Source organism: Cherax quadricarinatus, chromosome 4, assembly GCF_038502225.1.
Source record: "Cherax quadricarinatus isolate ZL_2023a chromosome 4, ASM3850222v1, whole genome shotgun sequence".
Lineage (NCBI taxonomy): Eukaryota > Metazoa > Arthropoda > Malacostraca > Decapoda > Parastacidae > Cherax > Cherax quadricarinatus.
Window position 1 is genome coordinate 73,752,440 of NC_091295.1, and position 19,948 is coordinate 73,772,387.

Genomic DNA, 19,948 nt, shown 5'->3' on the forward strand with positions numbered 1-19,948 from the left:
TTTTATTTTACTTTTTATGTTGTTAGTACTGTATTTTATACTGTAAGGTTTAGGATAAACACTGTATACAACACAAATAGTTGCTTATTTCCCAGAAATTTGGCATAAAAAACAAGGTCGTAAATCAAGTGGTCGTAAGTCGAGCAGGTCGTAAGTCGGATGGTAGGTGTACAGGCTTTCGTCTTACACTCACTTGGCAGGACGGTAGTACCTTCATGGGTGGTTGCTGTATACCAACCTACTACCTAGGACCAAAATGAAATATGTGTATGTAATTGATATACAAGGTATATTATTTCTTCTTTCTTTCAACACACCAGCCATATCCCACCGAGGCAGGGTGGCCCAAAAGGAAAAACAAAAGTTTCTCCTTTTTCTTTCTTTCTTTCGACACACCGGCCGTATCCCACCGAGGCGGGGTGGCCCAAAAGGAAAAACGAAAGTTTCTCCTTTTACATTTAGTAATATGTATACAGGAGAAGAGGTTACTAGCCCCTTGCTCCCAGCATTTTAGTCGCCTCTTACAACACGCATGGCTTACGGAGGAAGAATTCTGTTCTACTTCCCCATGGAGATAAGAGGAAATAAACAAGAATAAGAACTAGAAAGAAAATAGAAGAAAACCCAGAGGGGTGTGTATATATGTGCTTATACATGTATGTGTAGCGTGACTTAAGTGTAAGTAGAAGTAGCAAGACGTACCTGAAATCTTACATGTTCATGAGACAGAAAAAAGGACACCAGCAATCCTACCATCATGTAAAACAATTACAGGTTTTCGTTGTACACTCACTTGGCAGGACGGTAGTACCTCCCTGGGTGGTTGCTGTCTACCAACCTACTACCTAGGACCAAAATGAAATATGTGTATGTAATTGATATATGTACAAGGTATATTATTAATTATTATACTTTTGCAGATTTTCACATATGACAGGAAAACTGCTCCGGAAGTTATTGAAAAAGAGCAACAAAAATACAGTAAGTTGTCTTTTCGAAGTAGAAAAAATCAACTGGTACATAATTAATTTTAAGTGTAAAGTATGTACATTTGGTGAAAAGCCAAGACTTCAGTGCTCTTTCATCTGTCTGAGGGCTGTCAGCATTACTCTTCCTCAGCTTCTAAGGAAAAATGTGTATTAGAAACAAGTTCTGTTGGAAGTTATCGTATTTCTCAGCTTATTAGACATTTTTTTGTCCATAAAATGTCTTCAAAAAACCACCCTGTGTCCTATAAATTGAAGGTCAGTGATGGGAGCTATAAGTTTGGGGTGGACTGTAGCTCTCCCATTTACATCCAACGCCGAGCCATTGAAACTAAAACAAGTCTTATAAGCTGTGAAATATGGTATATTCTGAAGAAAAAAAAATCAAATTCCCTTGCTTTACCTGCAGACAGATTCATTACACTTGCATTGAATTTCTTGATTAAGCTTCCTTTAGGAGGCATCCATTGCAGTTGCAGATTTTCTGTATATATAGGTAATTATTTTTTTTTCAGTAAAGGAAAACAGAGATCACTTTGCTCAACTTATTGCTGATGTTCAAAGAAGGCAAACAGATCAAAGAAAGAAGAGAGACTCAAAAGCAGCAGATACAGTCGAGAATGTAAAAGAAGCTAATGAACAAATAGTTGGTAATTTAACTAGTAAGAACATTGCCTTGAAAGATATACTTCTGGATGAAAGTGATAATATTAAAAGTGGAGTTACTGAAAGTGGTGAGGAACTAAAATTGAGTACTAATGATGGAAATGAAAATATAGTTCCCATGAACACAATTAGTACAAGACCCAAGAAAAATAATAATTTGATCAATAGTAAAAGGTTAACTGATAGAGGAAATAGTGATAAAGTAGAGAGGAATGAAATTTTATGCACAGCTGATCAGAGGAGAGAAAGCACTTGTGATGTGGTGACAGTGCAAGAGAAGGAGGAAGTGAAATATTTAAGCTGTCTAACAGAAGAACAGTGTATGAAGCCCACTCAAGTAAGTGAGCAGGTAAAACCTAGCCCGGATATGTTCCAGTGTAGCCCAAGTTCACCATGTAGCAACGAGAGTGAGAGTCTGCTGCTTGACTGTGAACCTCTGTCTCCAGTGTATCTCTCCAGTCTCCCAAGTCAGTACCAGAATATTTGTCATATGCCTCTTTTGGCTTCCCTATTGATGTGTTGATCTTATATACAGGCCAGTATGTATGGTTCATGCTAGTTTATCCTCTGATGTTTTATATAAAATTTAACCCTTTCAGTGTTTCCAATGTATTAGTACGGCTTACGCACCAGGGTTATTGATGTACTAGTATGCCTAAATTCTAGCACCTTCAAATCTAGCGAGAGAAAGCTGGTAGGCCTACATATGAAAGAATGAGTCGATGTGGTCAGTGTGCACAGTATAAAAAAATCCTGCAGCACACAGTGCGTAATGAGAAAAAAAAATTTGACCGTGTTTTTGGTTTAAAACCGACTTTGCACTGTATTTTCGTATGGTATTTATGGTTCTGTTCTAGTTTTCCTGGTTTCATTTTATAGAATGGAAGGCATATTACAGAAATTGAGATGATTTTGATTGGTTTCACAATGAAAAGTACAGTACCTTGAAATTGAGCTCAAAGTAGCAGAAATGTTCGAGTTTTGCCAAAGTTCAAAAGTTAACAAATCATGCCAAGCATCCAATACACGTCAACTGGCGAGTCTAATATTCTTTTACAAGTGCGCTGATATTATTTATACCATTTCTACACTAATGCAGTAGTCTGCATAGCAATAAATCTTCTATTTTTTGTGAGAATAAAAATTCAAAGTGGAAAGCAAAAGAAATGTAAGAGTGGCCTGGGGGCATGACTAATGAACAGAGGAAATGTTATTTTAGTGCCAGGAATGTCTGTCTTGTTTATTCTGGACCCTTTTTGGAAATTGGCATCTTCTGAAATTTGTGTGAAATTGGCAAAATTGCTAATTTCTGACCACTTTATTGGATAGTTTAAATCAGTAAATGGATGGTTTCTTGTACTCATTCGATAGAAAAAATGGAGTTCTAGCGAAGTAGTTATGATTTTTGTCAACTAGCACACTGGAATTGGCCAAAAATAGGGCTCAAAGTGGGCGAAATCGCCAATGTGTAAACATCGTCGAGACCGCTAACTTCACGAGAGCATAATTCCATAAGTTTTCCATCAAATTTCATACTTTTGGTGTCATTATGATCGGGAAAAGATTCTCTTATCTTTTCATAAGAAAAAATAATTTTTTTTCCGAAAAATTTTCAACCCTGAGAACAAGTTTAGGAGAGGGTGTCTCGACCCTGAAAGGGTTAAAAGTGTGATCTGTCCTGAGTGAAAGCTTTGAATTTGTATCTCATTTTTCGAAACTGAATCTTCATAACCCTTGTACATTTAGGCCTAAAACAAAAAAAAAAAAATTATAGTCCAGTCTCTTATATATCTAAGAGAAGATGTTCCCCATATGACTATTAATAATAAACTTTATAAGTTATCATTCACATTTCTTTGAATCTTTTTACTTAATTGTATGAAAACAATCTGACAAATATACAGTGACACCAGAATTACTTTAAATTTTTATTTTTAGCCTCATGCAGTGGGAAAATTGACCCAACTGTATTAAATGGAAAGTTTGGAAAATGGTTTTGCAAATAATACATACTATTTAATTTTAGGTAGACTGAATGAGGATAATGATGAAGAGACGATACCTTCACATCAACCCGAACCCTGTCATGAGAAAGATGTAGAGGAGCGAGGTGGGACAGCACCGAGCCCTGTGGTTGGGAGACATTCCACTCGAAGCAAGAAAGCCACTTCTTGTCCTGATCAGTCTGACCTCATTGTTGACACTCAGCTGCTAAGTGCAGACTCTCAAGGGGATCCAGAATATGTTCCCTCAAAATTATCACAAACCTTGGTATGATTGTCTCCTGGTGTACATTGTATTAATGTAACCTAGGATTATATAATTTGCAATATTATATAATTTTATTAACCCATTCTCCTTTATACATTACTAAAATTAAAAAGAGAAGCTTTTGTGTTTTTTTAGGTCCACACTGCCTTGGTGGGAAACGGCTGGTTTGTTGAAAAAAAGAAGTAAAAGATATAATTTTATGGAGACTGACATTGTATTAATGCACTACTGGTGCTCCTCAGCTTAGGATATTTTGACCTTATGGTGGTGAAACTTGAGATAATTACCCAGCATGAAGGCAGCAAGTTTGTAACTTGTAGTATTCATTTATTTACTTTCCAGTACTGGTATTTAGTTACAGTAATTATTTGTTCATTTACTTATTCAGTGACAGTAATTATTTCTTCTTCTTTCAATGTACCAGCCATATCCCACCGAGGCAGGGTGGCCCAAAAGTAAAAATGAAACTTCCTCCTTTTAAATTTAGTAATATATACAGGAGAAGGGGTTACTGGCCCCTTGCTCCCGGCATTTTAGTCGCCTCTTACGACACGCTTGGCTTATGGAGGAAGAATTCTGTCCCACTTTCCCATGGAGATAAGAGGAAATAGACAAGAACAAGAACTAGAAAGAAAATAGAAGAAAACCCATAGGCGTATGTATATATATGCTTGTACATGTATGTGTAGTGTGACCTAAGTGTAAGTACAAGTAGCAATATGTACCTGAAATCTTGCATGTTTATGAAACAGACAAAAGACACCAGCAATCCTACCATCATGTAAAACATTTACAGGCTTTCGTTTTACACTCATTTGGTAGGATGGTAGTACCTCCCTGGGCGGTTGCTGTTTATCAACCTACTACCTAGGACAGTAGTTATTTGTTAACTTATACAGTGGAACCTCTACTTGCGAGCGTGTCCACGTGCGAGTTTTTCCAAATATGAGCAGTAGATGGGTCGATTTTTTGCTTCCATACGCGAGCAAAATTTCCACAAGCGAGCAGACCTCAAAGCAGGTTTCTTGACACTGGTGAGGGGCTCTTGCTTTTGATCTCGGGAATTGTATCTCAGTTGTTTGTTGGACTATCTTATTGAAACTTGGGCAATGTATGATGGAAAGATGCTTCTTAACATACACCAAAAATGAAGGAAATCTAAGCATAAATAATGGAGTTCACTTCTCAGCAATTAGCCAGCCCTTAGTGGTAATTTCGAATGGTTTTTATGGTTGTATTCTCGTTTTTTGGTCTCATTTGATAGAATGAAATATATATTACAGAAATAGATATGATTTTGATTGCTTTCATGACAAAAAGTATCTTGAAATAGGGCTCAACCTAGGAGAAATGGTCCATTGCTTGGCTGTTTGCGTAAACAAATAACGTCACAGTAAATCTTATATTTTTTGTGTGAATAAAAATTACAAATTATTTACATAATAATAATAATAATGCGATCATGACAGAAATGTTAAAAGCAGGTTGGTACTTTTGTTTAATAAATGTATGAAAGAGGGGAAGGTACCTAGGGATTGGCGGAGAGCATACCTGGAGGTTACCTGGAGGTTATTCCGGGGATCAACGCCCCCGCGGCCCGGTCCACGACCAGGCCTCCCGATGGATCAGGGCCTGATCAACTAGGCTGTTACTGCTGGCCGCACGCAGTCCGACGTACGAGCCACAGCCCGGCTGATCCGGCACTGACTTTAGGTATCTGTCCAGCTCTCTCTTGAAGGCAGCCAGGGGTTTATTGGCAATTCCCCTAATGCTTGATGGGAGGCTGTTGAACAGTTTTGGGCCCCGGACACTTATGGTGTTTTCTCTTAGTGTACCAATGGCGCCCCTACTTTTTATTGGCGGCATTTTGCATCGCCTGCCCAGTCTTTTACTTTCGTAGGGAGTGATTTCTGTGTGCAGATTTGGGACCGTTCCTTCCAAGATTTTCCAAGTGTAGATTATGATATATCTCTCCCTCCTGCGTTCCAACGAGTACAAGTCAAGTGCTTTCAAGCGTTCCCAGTAGTTAAGGTGCTTGACAGAACTTATACGTGCAGTAAAGGATCTCTGTACACTCTCTAGATCTGCGATTTCACCTGCTTTGTATGGAGATGTTAATGTACAGCAGTATTCCAGCCTAGAGAGAACAAGTGATTTGAAAAGGATCATCATGGGCTTGGCATCTCTCGTTTTGAAAGTTCTCATTATCCATCCTATCATTTTCTTTGCACGTGCGATCGTGGCACTGTTGTGATCCTTGAAAGTGAGATCCTCAGACATTACTACTCCCAGGTCCCTTACATTATTTTTCCGCTCTATTGTATGGCCGGAGTCAGTAGTATACTCTGTTCTAGTTATTATCTCTTCCAGTTTTCCATAACGGAGTAGTTGGAATTTGTCCTCATTGAACATCATATTGTTTACCGTCGCCCACTGGAAAACTTTGTTTATATCTTCTTGGAGGTTAACCGCGTCCTCAGCAGATGACAGCCTCATGCAGATCCTAGTATCATCCGCAAAGGATGATACGGTGCTGTGGTGTATATCTCTGTTTATGTCTGATATGAGGATAAGGAATAAGATGGGGGCGAGTACTGTGCCTTGTGGAACAGAGCTCTTCACTATGGCAGCCTCCGATTTAACTCTGTTGACCACTACTCTTTGTGTTCGATTTGTTAGGAAGTTGAAGATCCATCTCCCCACTTTCCCAGTTATTCCTTTAGCACGTATTTTATGGGCTATTACACCATGATCGCATTTGTCAAATGCTTTTGCAAAGTCTGTGTATATTACATCTGCATTCTGATTTTCTTCCAGTGCATCCAAGGCCATGTCATAGTGATCCAGTAGTTGTGAGAGGCAGGAGCGACCTGCCCTGAACCCATGTTGCCCTGGATTGTGCAGATTTTGGGAATCCAGGTGATTTGCAATCCTGCTTCTTAGCACTCTTTCAAAGATTTTTATGATGTGGGACGTCAGAGCTATTGGTCTATAGTTCTTAGCTAATGCTTTGCTGCCACCTTTATGGAGCGGGGCTATATCCGTTGTTTTAAGTGACTGTGGAATCTCACCCATGTCCAAGCTCCTCCTCCATAGTGTACTTAGGGCACACGAGAGGGGTTTCTTGCAGTTCTTAATGAAAACAGAGTTCCACGAGTCTGGGCCCGGGGCTGAGTGCATAGGCATGTTGTCAATGGCTTTTTCGAAATCTATCGGAGTTAGGGTAATGTCGGAAATCTGGCATACATTTATGGAGTTTTGAGGCTCATTCATGAAGAAATCATTTGGGTCGTCGATCCTCAGACCGATTAGTGGTTCACTAAACACAGAGTCGTACTGGGATTTCAATATTTCACTCATTTCCTTGTTGTCGTCTGTGTAAGTCCCATCCTGTCTGAGTAAGGGCCCGATACTAGATGTGGTATTTGCCTTGTTTTTGGCATATGAAAAGAAATATTTTGAATTTCTTTCAATTTCACTAATAGCTTTAAGCTCCTCCTGCCTCTCCTGGTTCCTGTAAGAGTCATTTAGCTTAAGTTCGATAGTTTCCACTTCCCTGGTCAGCGCCTCCTTTCGTGTATCAGATATTCTAGCACTCCTGAGGAGCTCAGTGACTCTTCGTCGTCTTCTGTAGAGGGAGCGTCTTTTTCTCTCCAGTTTACTCCTGCTCTTCTTCTTTCTTAGGGGAATATGCCTAGAACATGCTTCGGCTACCAGGAAGTTGATCCTTTCAAGGCACTGGTTTGGGTCCATGTCATTTAAGACATCTTCCCAACATGTTTCGTTTAGGACATGGTTTACCTGGTCCCAGTTGATGTTCTTGTTGTTGAAATTGTATTTTGTGAAGACACCTTCACCGGTACATGCATTCTGCTGTTCAGGACCCCTATGCATGTACGTCTGGACTTCGATTAGATTGTGATCGGAATTAGTTGTTTTTGATATTCTTATGTCTCTTATCAGGTCCTCATTATTTGTGAAGATAAGGTCAAGTGTGTTTTCTAGTCTTGTTGGCATGTATAGTCCCTTTATATAAAGGGAAAGGGGACAAAAGAGATTGTAAAAATTATAGAGGAATAAGTTTACTGAGTATACCAGGAAAAGTGTACGGTAGAGTTACAATTGAAAGAATTAGAGGTAAGACAGAATGTAGGATTGCGGATGAGCAGGGAGGCTTCAGAGTGGGTAGGGGATGTGTAGATCAAGTGTTTACATTGAAGCATATATGTGAACAGTATTTAGATAAAGGTAGGGAAGTTTTTATTGCATTTATGGATTTAGAAAAGGCATATGATAGAGTGGATAGAGGAGCAATGTGGCAGATGTTGCAAGTATATGGATATTTATATTTATAGATGGGGTTGTAAAAGAAGTAAATGCTAGGGTGTTCAGGAGAGGGGTGGGATTAAATTATGGGGAATCAAATTCAAAATGGGAACTGACACAGTTACTTTTTGCTGATGATACTGTGCTTATGGGAGAGTCTAAAGAAAAATTGCAAAGGTTAGTGGATGAGTTTGAGAATGTGTGTAAAGGTAGAAAGTTGAAAGTGAACATAGAAAAGAGTAAGGTGATGAGGGTATTAAATGATTTAGATAAAGAAAAATTGGATATCAAATTGGGGAGGAGGAGTATGGAAGAAGTGAATGTTTTCAGATACTTGGGAGTTGACGTGTCGGTGGATGGATTTATGAAGGATGAGGTTAATCATAGAATTGATGAGGGAAAAAAGGTGAGTGGTGTGTTGAGGTATATGTGGAGTCAAAAAACGTTATCTATGGAGGCAAAGAAGGGAATGTATGAAAGTATAGTAGTACCAACACTCTTATATGGATGTGAAGCTTGGGTGGTAAATGCAGCAGCGAGGAGATGGTTGGAAGCAGTGGAGATGTCCTGTCTAAGGGCAATGTGTGGTGTAAATATTATGCAGAAAATTCGGAGTGTGGAAATTACGAGAAGGTGTGTAGTTAATAAAAGCATTAGTCAGAGGGCAGAAGAAGGGTTGTTGAGGTGGTTTTGTCATTTAGAGAGAATGGATCAAAGTAGAATGACATGGAAAGCATATAAATCTATAGGGGAAGGAAGGCGAGGTAGGGGTCGTCCTCGAAAGGGTTGGAGAGAGGGGGTAAAGGAGGTTTTGTGGGCAAGGGGCTTGGACTTCCAGCAAGCGTGCATGAGCGTGTTAGATAGGAGTGAATGGAGACGAATGATACTTGGGACCTGACGATCTGTTGGAGTGTGAGCAGGGTATTATTTAGTGAAGGGATTCAGGGAAACCGGTTATTTTCATATAGTCGGACTTGAGTCCTGGAAATGGGAAGTACAATGCCTGCACTTTAAAGGAGGGGTTTGGGATATTGGCAGTTTGGAGGGATATGTTGTGTATCTTTATACGTATATGCTTCTAAACTGTTGTATTCTGAGCACCTCTGCAAAAGCAGTGATAATGTGTGAGTGTGGTGAAAGTGTTGAATGATGATGAAAGTATTTTCTTTTTGGGGATTTTTTCTTTTTTGGGTCACCCTGCCTCGGTGGGAGACGGCCGACTTGTTGAAAAAAAAAAATAATAATAATGAAAGAAATCTAAGCATAAATAATGGAGTTCACTTCTCAGCAATTAGCCACCCCTTAGCGGTAATTTCAAATGGTTTTTATGGTTGTATTCTTGTTTTTTTGGTCTCATTTGATAGAATGGAAGATATATTACAGAAATAGATATGATTTTGATTGCTTTCATGACGAAAAGTGCCTTGAAATTGAGCTCAACCTAGGAGAAATGGTCCATTGCTTGGCTGTTTCAGAGTAAACAAACAGTGAATCTTATATTTTTTGTGTGAATAAAAATTACAAATAATTTATATAATAATAATAATAATAATAATAATAACGATGATAATAATAATAATAATACAGTGGTCCCTCGTTTATCGTATTTAATCCGTTCCTGGAGGAGCTACTATTATCGAAATCTACGATTTTCAAATGAATTTTCCCCATAAGAAATAATGCAAATACAATTAATCCTTTCCTGACACCCAGAAGTATTAAAACAAAAATTTTTTTTATATGAAATATAGATGTAGTACATAAACAATACAATGGGAAATGATGAATGAAACATTAACAGCATAACACTTACTTTTATTGGAGATTCTTCTTAGTGTATGGGAGACTGGAGGAGGAGAGTGGATTGTTTATAGTTTGGAAGGGGAATCCCCTTCCAGCAACACCTCAGGTACCAATTGCTTTTCTGGGGTTCCTTCTCTTCTCTGTTACTTAATGCCACTAGGACCAGCTTGAAAGTCACTGGAGTCCTGTCTCGCAAAATAACTGTCCAGAGAGCTCTGTTTCTGGCGTCTCTTTAACACTTTCCTAAAATGGCCCAAGACTTTGTCACTGTACATGTTGCCAACATGGCTTGCAACAGCCTTGTCAGGGTGATGTTTCTCCATAAATCTTTCCATCTTACCCCACATTGCAAAAATCTCCTTAATTTCTGAAGAAGGCAACTTCTTCCATCTCTCTTCCTCCTCCTCTGCAGCAAGATGCTGAGCTGCAATCTGTTGCTCTTCCTGCTGAAGCTCTTGCAGCTCCTCAGTGGTGAGCTCTTCATTGTGGCCTTCCACCAACTCTTCCACATCCTCCAAACTCACATCCAACCCCATGGAATTCCCCAGTGCCACAATAGATTTAACAATAGACATAGGCTCATCAGGGCCAGTCCCAAACCCTTCAAAATCCCTCTTGTCGACACAGTCTGGCCACAATTTTTTCCAAGCAGAGTTCAAAGTCCTGGTAGTCACTCCCTCCCAAGCCTTACCTATAAGGCTTATGCAATTGAGGATGCTGAAGTGTTCTCTCCAAAATTCTCTTAGGGTCAAGTGAGTGTCTGAGGCCACATTCAAGCACCTTTGAAACATTGCTTTGGTGTAGAGTTTTTAAAGTTTGCAATGACCTGCTGGTCCATGGGCTGGAGGAGAGGAGTGGAATTCGGGGGCAAGAACTTTACTGTGAGGAACCCAAACTCCTCGAAAATTAGGTCATCCAAGTTTGGAGGATGAGCAGGTGCATTGTCCATTACTAGGAGGCACTTGAGATCCAATTTCTTTTCCAGGAGGTAATTCTTCACACTAGGGCCAAACACTTCATTGAACCACTCGACGAAAATTTCCCTCGTGACCCATGCCTTACTATTAATTTCCAAAACACACACAATTTACTCTTCATAACATTGTTTTTCCTGAACACTCTGGGATTTTCAGAATGGTACACTAGTAACGGCTTCACTTTGAAATCCCCACTAGCATTAGCACAGAACATGAATGTCAGCCTGTCTTTCATAGGCTTGTGTCCTGGCAGTGCCTTTTCCTCCTGTGTAATGTAGGTCCTCTTTGGCATTTTCTTCCAAAAGAGACCTGCTTTGTCACAATTGAACAGTTGTTCAGGTTTCAGTCCTTCAGCCTCTGTGTACTCCTTGAATTCATGCACATATTTTTCAGCCACTTTGTGGTCCGAACTTAAATCTCTCAAACCAACCTTTGCTGGCCTTAAATTCACTCACATCACCACTGTTTGCAGGCAATTTCTTTACCAGATCGTCATGCAACTGCCTAGCCTTTTCACAAATAATCGACGTCATAAGACTATCTCCTGCTAATTGTTTCTCGTTTATCCACACTAATAATAACTTCTCAACATCTTTGAGTACTGGTGATCTCATTTTTGTCAGCATATTTGCCCCCTTTGCAACTACAGCATCCTTGATTTCCTTTTTCTTGGCCACAATGGAACATATGGTTGTGTAGGGTTTGTTATACATCCTGGCCAGTTCGGATGCACTTAAGCCACTTTCATATTGTTCAGTGATGTTTTTCTTAAATTCATTCGTATTTCTCACCGTCTTTACCAAAGGCTTGGCACTAGGAGCATTCTTTGGAGCCATGATAGCTTACTTAGTACTTGCAAGCACTAAAATGAGTATTTCGTAGGAGCACGTGAGGGGACCTTCGCTCACTGGTAAACAATGCCAGACTGGCTGGGTAGGGAGGCCGCCCCGGCTCACACCGTGAGTATGCATCCCGGGCGACCTACTATTCACAAGTCAATCTACGATTAGCGAGCCCATGTTTATACGAAAATATCGCTATGATTTCCGAAATCTACGACTCTCGCGAACTACGATTATTGAGGGACCACTGTATGTATAATAATAATAATACGAATAATAACAATACATATAATAATAATAGTACATGTACTATAACACAATAATAATAATAATAATAATAATATAATATGTATAATAATAATACATATATAATAATCATGATGGTAGGATTGCTGGCGTCCATTTTTTTGTCTCATAAACATGCAAGGTTCAGGTACGTTTTGCTACTTCTACTTACACTTAGGTCACACTACACATACATGTACAAGCATATATATATACACACCACTCTGGGTTTTCTTCTATTTTCTTACTAGTTCTTGTTCTTGTTTATTTCCTCTTATCTCCATGGGGAAGTGGGACAGAATTCTTCCTCCGTAAGCTATGCGTGTTGTAAGAGGCGACTAAAATGCCAGGAGCAAGGGGCTAGTAACCCCTTCTCCTGTATAAATTACTAAATTTAAAAAGAGAAACTTTTTTTTTTTTGGGGGGGGGGCCACCCTGCCTTGGTGGGATACGGCCGGTTTGTTGAAAAAAAAAAATATAATAATAATGTACTACATATAACAATTATAATAATAGACGGCTTCAAAAGGCCGTCACTAGATGGCAGTGTTTACCACAACAAAGAGGAGCGGTTGTGGCCGACTCCACCTGTTACATAATGACATACACGTATTTTATTCATTCTAGAGTATATATCGTGTTTCTATGTTATTTATATTGCCTGTTATGTCATATTAGATGAACTGTGATATATAAATAAGCCGTATAGATGATATTAGCAAAATTATTCATGAAGTATTTTGCCCGGTGTCCAGACAAACTCTCGTCCACCGCCGACACCGCCCATACCACTACATGAATGACATATTTTATTCATTCTAGAGTATATATCATGTTTCTATATTATTCATATTGTTTGTTATGTCATAGTAGATGAACTGTGATGGATAAATAAGCAGTATAGATGATATTAGCGAAATTATTCATGAAGTATTTTGCCCGGTGTCCAGACAAACTCTCGTCCACCGCCGACACCGCCCATACCACTACATGAATGACATATTTTATTCATTTTAGAGTATATATCAGGTTTCTATGTTATTTATATTTTGTATATTATGTCATATTAGATGAAGTGAGATAGATAAATAAGCCGTAGAGTTGATATTAGCGAAATTATTGAAGTACAGAATTCCACTGGAACGGATTAATTGCATTTCAATTAAATTAAATGAGGAAAATTGACTGCCAACGAGCAAATCCAGTTGCGAGCAAGGTCGTGGAACGGATTAAACTCTGACCAAGTCCCTCGCCCCATAAGAGTGGAAACAGGAATCCTGTGGATGATGATATTAACATTTTCTACCTACAGAATCAATAGCATCTAGTACAGTACAGTAAACCTTTGTATGACTTGGCTTATACACTCCTGAAAACCAGTCATTGAAGACATTATATACCCAGACTTCCAGAAGATAAATGTGCTGCAGTGAGTTGGGGATGTGAGGTTACATGACCTAGGTGGAAGATTATGGCTCTTCTGTGGATTTTGTTGGGGAATCTTGAGATGATGATGGTTGTGTTGGCAGAATAAAATACAGTCCAGTACTCTGTAATGTTTACATTATGATACCCATCATTGATTTGCAAAGCTTAAGATTAATAGCATAAAGATTCCAATGCCTTAATGTACAGTGTTTAAAACTCCTTTTCAAGTTAAGATTTCTCTCAGTGTTTGTATCTGCTTGATGGACATTCCAGTCTTGTCAAAGCAAACAGAAATCCCTGTATGATTTCTTGTGGGAGTTTAGTCTCCTCTTTCTTTTATAACCTATATATCTTTCTGCTCTTCAAAAATGCTACTTATAATGGGATATTTTACATATGCTAAGTAAATAAGTTAACTGTTTTGTCTGTCCAGGTGATAATAAGGAATCATTATCACCTGGACCAGTCTTCCCTTTCCTTGGATTGACACTGCCTTCCATTTCTCCAACTGCTTTATTTTTCTTATGGAGTTAAGCGCACGCTCATAAACTTAATAATAAATTTCTCCAGTTCATATTACAAGCTTGGATGTATTGTCTTTCAGGAATATGAGGATGTGGATTTTGAAGTTCCAAAACGTAAAACTAGGCGGTCAGCTCGAAAACGGACGCCCAGTCAAGAGGTGATGCCATCAAAGAAGGGAAAAAAAAAGAAAAAGCAGTGAATCTTTAAATTTTGAGAAAAAAATATAATTGAAGTAGTGCCTTATTAAAATGGACAATTTACCCTCTCCTCTTCTTCATGGCCTAAATCAGTTATATTTTGGCCAAAAAAATTAATAAAGCTCAAGCATCTGTAAACAACTTTTAAATATGAATTCTTCATATTGATTTCCTGTACAGTTCTTCCCCATGAGAAATTTTTTTTTGGATTTGTCATGAGATTACAGGTCCTTGTGAAGTACAAATTGTTGTTTACATGGAATATTGTAACATATGGAAAGTAATAAATTAACCATTGTACGTATATTAATGTTTAATTAAAGATACCCTAATGCAAAATCTTCATAAAGTATTATTCAAATTTTTTTAATCTACAGTTTTTCAGTGTTCTTTTATCAGTTTGTAAATTCTTGGTTTTGCCCTTTTTATAAAACTGATAAATACACAGGTCTCCATGGGAAAGTGGAACAGAGTTCTTCCTCAAGCCATGCATGTTGTAAGAGGTTACTAAAATGCCGGGAGCAAGGTGCTAGTAACTCTTTCTCCTGCATACATTACAGCCTCTCCTCGCTTAGCGACGTACTCGTTTACCGACGCCTCGGACTTGTGATGGGCTCTCTGACCATTATTCATACCTAAATAATGCATATTAGAGCTGATTTCTTCTATTCTGTTTATTTCAGTATACAGTACACTACTGCATGAACATTTAAAAATATACTTGAAATGTTATAAATGGTGCAAAGGTGACATTAAAACAATATCAAAGATGGTTGACAAACTCACTACCATTATAGTATGCTCCTCACTTAGTGACCAATTCGTTTAACGATGTGGTCTCAGGAACGGAACTTCATCGTTAAGTGACGAGAGGCTGTACTAAAGTTAAATAGAGAAACTTTTGTTTTTGTTTTTGGGCCATCCTGCCTTGGTGGGATATGGTCGGTTTGTTGAAAGAATAAGAAAATATGCAGGTAGCTATACAGTAGCTCTTGGTCAGTGCATGACAACCTTGTATCTACCATTACTTTCCTCTTGTATTTTTGTTAGTCGTTACCTTCTCGTCCATGTTTGGTTAGTCTTCACCAGTGTCTTCTCAGCTGTACAGTATACAAGTGCTTCTCGACTTACGATGGGGTTACATTCCAACAAACACATCCTAAGTTGAAAATACCGTAAGTCGAATATGAATACATGATAAATAAATAAGTAAATAAATAACTACTGTCACTGAATAAGCAAATTGACAATTAATTACTGTAACTAACCAAATACCAGCATTGAAAAGTAAATATAGGAATACAAGTTACAGACTTGTTGCCTTCATGCTGAGTAATTATCTTAAGTTTCATCTCCAAAGTAATTAATTGCCTTTTCACCATTGTAAAGTCAAAATATTGTAGGTTGAACCATCATAAGCGGATGAGCACCTGTACAGAGAACTTTTTATTACACATTTTATTAGTTACTTTGAATAAAATTTATGGTAGATCATAATTGTTGAAAAATGTTACAAATTTTCTGTAAATATTTGTTTGTGTGGGTAGCAAGTTCTTGTTTTGGCCATGTTTCTTAATTTTCAACCAGCTCACACAAAATAGTTTTATCATCTACTTATAAATCCACTTTATATACTAAGCTCTACTGTCAGAAAAAACACCTTTACTTCATTACCTAAATTGCTCTGCTTCTTTTTCCCACTAATGGTTAAAAACTGTTTTCATATATTGTATGTGTAGTTTATTTGGATGTGTAGTTTCCACCTATCTGTTTTAGTTGCTTCTGTGGTACAAAGCCTTTCTTTATCTGTCCTGTCTATGTCCTGGATTATTTTGCATATTGTGATCATACCTGATCACAATATTCTTTCTTAATAGCTAATTTACATTTTGTTATTATGTTCAACTATACACAATTTTAAGCTGCACTTGGGATCCACTCTCACTGAGGAATTATAGTGGTGGTATAGTTGGTTCATATAAATGAGCCGGGTCCTGTTTGAAGCATCCTCATTCATGTAATCTTTCATTATGGTACTGATGGAAGTTGTTTTAAGTTTGAAAGATCTATTTCATCATTTTATACTTTTTGCACTGGTAGAGTTGGTGTACTCTTACATATTGTGTCATCCCAGTGATATCCAATTACTAACTGGTTACTTGTGCAATACACATTTGTAAAAGTTTCTCGATGAAAAATTAAATCCTTAAGGCATATTATTTTTGTGCTAGTTCATCTTTCTGTATACAGGTAATTGCCCTCTATGGTCCACAGATCCACGGATCTTTTACTCTGGGCTTATGCCCCCTGTACTTTGTAGTGCTGAATTACCATTTCCTCACAAGTTTCACACTTTGGCCATCTTCTGAAGGTAGTGTGACCCATAGAAAGAGTCATTATCACACTTTTCATAGAGGTCTTGACAGAAATCAAGACATCCCACGGTATGGGTGGGGATTGAACTCACGGCGATTTGTAAAACTCACTTGCCGCAAGTTCAATCCCCACCCATACTGTGATTTGTTTGCAACGTGTCACGAATCAAGACATCACAATTCAGGTGACTCCGTCCGAACTAATGTCCATTCCAACGGAGTACAGAACTTGAGCCTGAATAACTGGTTTGCCCGAGTCATTTCATAAATGTTACCTTGCTCAAACTTACAGAACATCAAATCTCAAAAACCACTTGTCACCACTCACATAAATATTATTTTTATTATACATATTACTAAATAATGATTGTTGTGCATTAGTCAGTTCTTGGCTAATACCTTTAACAAGAAGGGCAATAATGAAGATATAATATACATCTAATTAATAAATTATGTATCAGTATCTACAGTGCTGTTTAACTTATCCCTTTTGACTTGCTAACACATTCCAAAAATTTTCTACATTTTTAAATATTTTACATATTTTTAAAAAATCACATGAAAAGTCCATTAAAATATATATTTTATTACTGAATATTTCGGTGATTCAGAGTTGTTGGATTTTTTTTTGACAATACACATTTTTAGCTAAAATATGTTGATTGTTGCACTTTTAACTGAAACTAATGATAATTTACATTTTTTGGACTATTTCCGGCTTACCACTAAAATTAAAATATTTTGACTAAAAATACATTAATCTTCGGTCATAAAACCAAATCTCTTAGTTTTATTGTACTCTTCAAATGATTTATAAGTATTTTTTGAACTATTTTACAATGTTAATAAATTTGCCCTTCCTTGGGACAAAGATATATTCACTGAAAGGTGTATATGTTTTGATGTAAGCCTTGTTGGTTTACCACTTAGTATATGTACAGTCTAGGGTGGTGTACAGGTTTCATGCAGCCTTAATAATACTCATATAGTCAATAGGCTTTGAACTAAAGGTAGGCCCTGCTTATACAGCAGTTTCAATTCCAGGCTACTGTAGGGAACCATTTATACAAGAGATTAGGTTCCAGGTTACTGTAGGGCCCTGCTTATACAGCAGGTTCAATTCCAGGCTACTGTAGGGAACCATTTATACAGAAGATTAGGTTCCAGGTTACTGTAGGGCCCTGCTTATACAGCAGGTTCAATTCCAGCCTACTGTAGGGAATCACTTATACAGAAGATTAGGTTCCAGGTTACTGTAGGGCCCTGCTTATACAGCAGGTTCAATTCCAGGCTACTGTAGGGAACCACTTATACAGGAGATCAGGTTGCAGGTTACTGTAGGGCCCTGCTTATACAGCAGGTTCAATTCCAGGCTCCTGTAGGGAACCACTTATACAGGAGATTAGGTTCCAGGTTACTGTAGGGCCTTGCTTATATAGCAGGTTCAGTTCCAGGCTACTGTAGGGAACCGCTTATACAGAAGATCAGGTTCCAGGTTACTATAGTTCCCTGCTTATACAGCAGGTTCAATTCCAGGCTACTGTAGGGAACCACTTATACAGAAAATTAGGTTCCAGGTTACTGTAGGGCCCCTCATATACAGCAAGTTAGGTTCCAGGCTACTATACTACCCTGCTTATAAGATGGCTCGTGGCCAGGTTGGCAAAGCTCTCGCTTCACACAGTGAGGGTCTGGGTTCGATTCCTGGTGAGGGAGGAAACATTGGGCGTGTTTTCTTACACAGGAGGCCTGGTCACAGACCGGGCCGCGGGGGCGTTGACCCCCGGAACTCTCTCCAGGTAAACTCCAGGTAAACACCTGTTGTTTATGTTCACCCATCAGTAAAAAGGGTAAGTGGGTGTTAGTCAACTGGTGTGAGTCACATCCTGGGGTAAAACTGACCTAATTTGCCCAAAATGCTCAGCATAACAATGGGCTTTCTATATAGTAATATGTCATTGATGTCAACTATGGTCTGTATAAGTTGTATCATGTTCAAATAAAGATTATTATTATTATTATTATTAAGAAGGTGAAAAAGAGGAAGAAGAGGAGGTTAACAAAGTGTGGTGGTTAGCAGCAGGTGAGGCTGCTGCTGACTGAGTGAGATGACAGTTTTAACTGGCAGCCTTGAGGACTGTCTCCCTGACTGCACTGACTGTCTCCCAGACTGTTTCCCTGACTGTCTGTCTCCCTGACTGCATTGACTGTCTCCCTGTCTCCCAGACTGTCTCCCTGACTGTCTTGACTGTCTCCGACAGGCCAAGGAAGGAGATCTTTTGATCCAAGGAATGGGAGTTATCCTCCTCAGATCAAAATTTGACTGCCTCCCATTCCCCGGCTGCTGTATGACCCCGACGGGCTTACCCTTCCCCATGAATAAAATAACATACAATACGATATATACAATTCACACAATACTACACTGTATAATTCACACAATACAACAATGTATAATTCACACAATACAGCACTATAATACACACACTACAACACTGCAATACACACAATACAACACTGTATAATACACATATTGTGACCCCTGTATATAATGTATATTACCTGTTCATATAATTTTATATTTGCGATAATAGCTAAATCATAAATATATTGCTTTATATTATTATTTGACTTAGTTATATTCATTAGGTAGGATGTAACATTTATATATTATTCAGTGCTCATAGTTCCAGTGTTAAGTAGCTGACAACATTGTCTAACTACTGTGTTTTCTCTCCGCTCGTTACGCTGCCGGCTTGTATGTTGCTAGGCAGCAGCAGTCCATGGAGAGTCACGTGATCAGGGTTGGGGGTGATCACACCTTGCCTGGAGTAGTCTGCCTGGCCTGCGCTTGCCTCTTGTCTGTTCGACGTTCTTCTAAGCAAGACGTGCCTCTAGCTCTCCCTTGTGGGCCCTTGTTGGAAGATCGTCTCTGTCGCTTTCTTTATTTATTTGTTTATTTATTAATTTGAACATGATACAGTGAAGTACAAAGGAATACAGTTATTACAGTGCAACATGCCAAAGTCCCTTGTATGCAGAGCATTATGGGCAGGCTTAAAATTAACTTAAGATTAACTAAGCAATGATATATTCAGTGGTAAAAACATTATTGTAAACATATAACAATTTAGCACAAGTGAGTATTTATTGCATTTATGGATTTAGAAAAGGCATATGATAGAGTGGATAGAGGAGCAATGTGGCAGATGTTGCAAGTATATGGAATAGGTGGTAAGTTACTAAATGCTGTTTTTAGTTTAATAT

General features: G+C 38.4%; 1 protein-coding gene across 4 annotated transcripts in view; it reads left to right on the forward strand.

Annotated features, from left to right (window-relative positions):
- Positions 1 to 17,150, forward strand: part of LOC128684322 (E3 ubiquitin-protein ligase RAD18-like) — a 42,534-nt gene extending 25,384 nt beyond the window's left edge. For all 4 annotated transcript variants that reach the window (XM_070097978.1, XM_070097985.1, XM_070097969.1 and 1 more), the window contains exons 10-13: positions 921 to 981; positions 1,502 to 2,119; positions 3,679 to 3,923; positions 14,189 to 17,150. In XM_070097978.1, coding sequence (XP_069954079.1) covers positions 921 to 981; positions 1,502 to 2,119; positions 3,679 to 3,923; positions 14,189 to 14,308 — 1,044 coding nt within the window. In that variant the 3' untranslated portion in view covers positions 14,309 to 17,150. The remainder of the gene's footprint in view (positions 1 to 920; positions 982 to 1,501; positions 2,120 to 3,678; positions 3,924 to 14,188) is intronic.
- Positions 17,151 to 19,948: the final 2,798 nt, after the last annotated feature.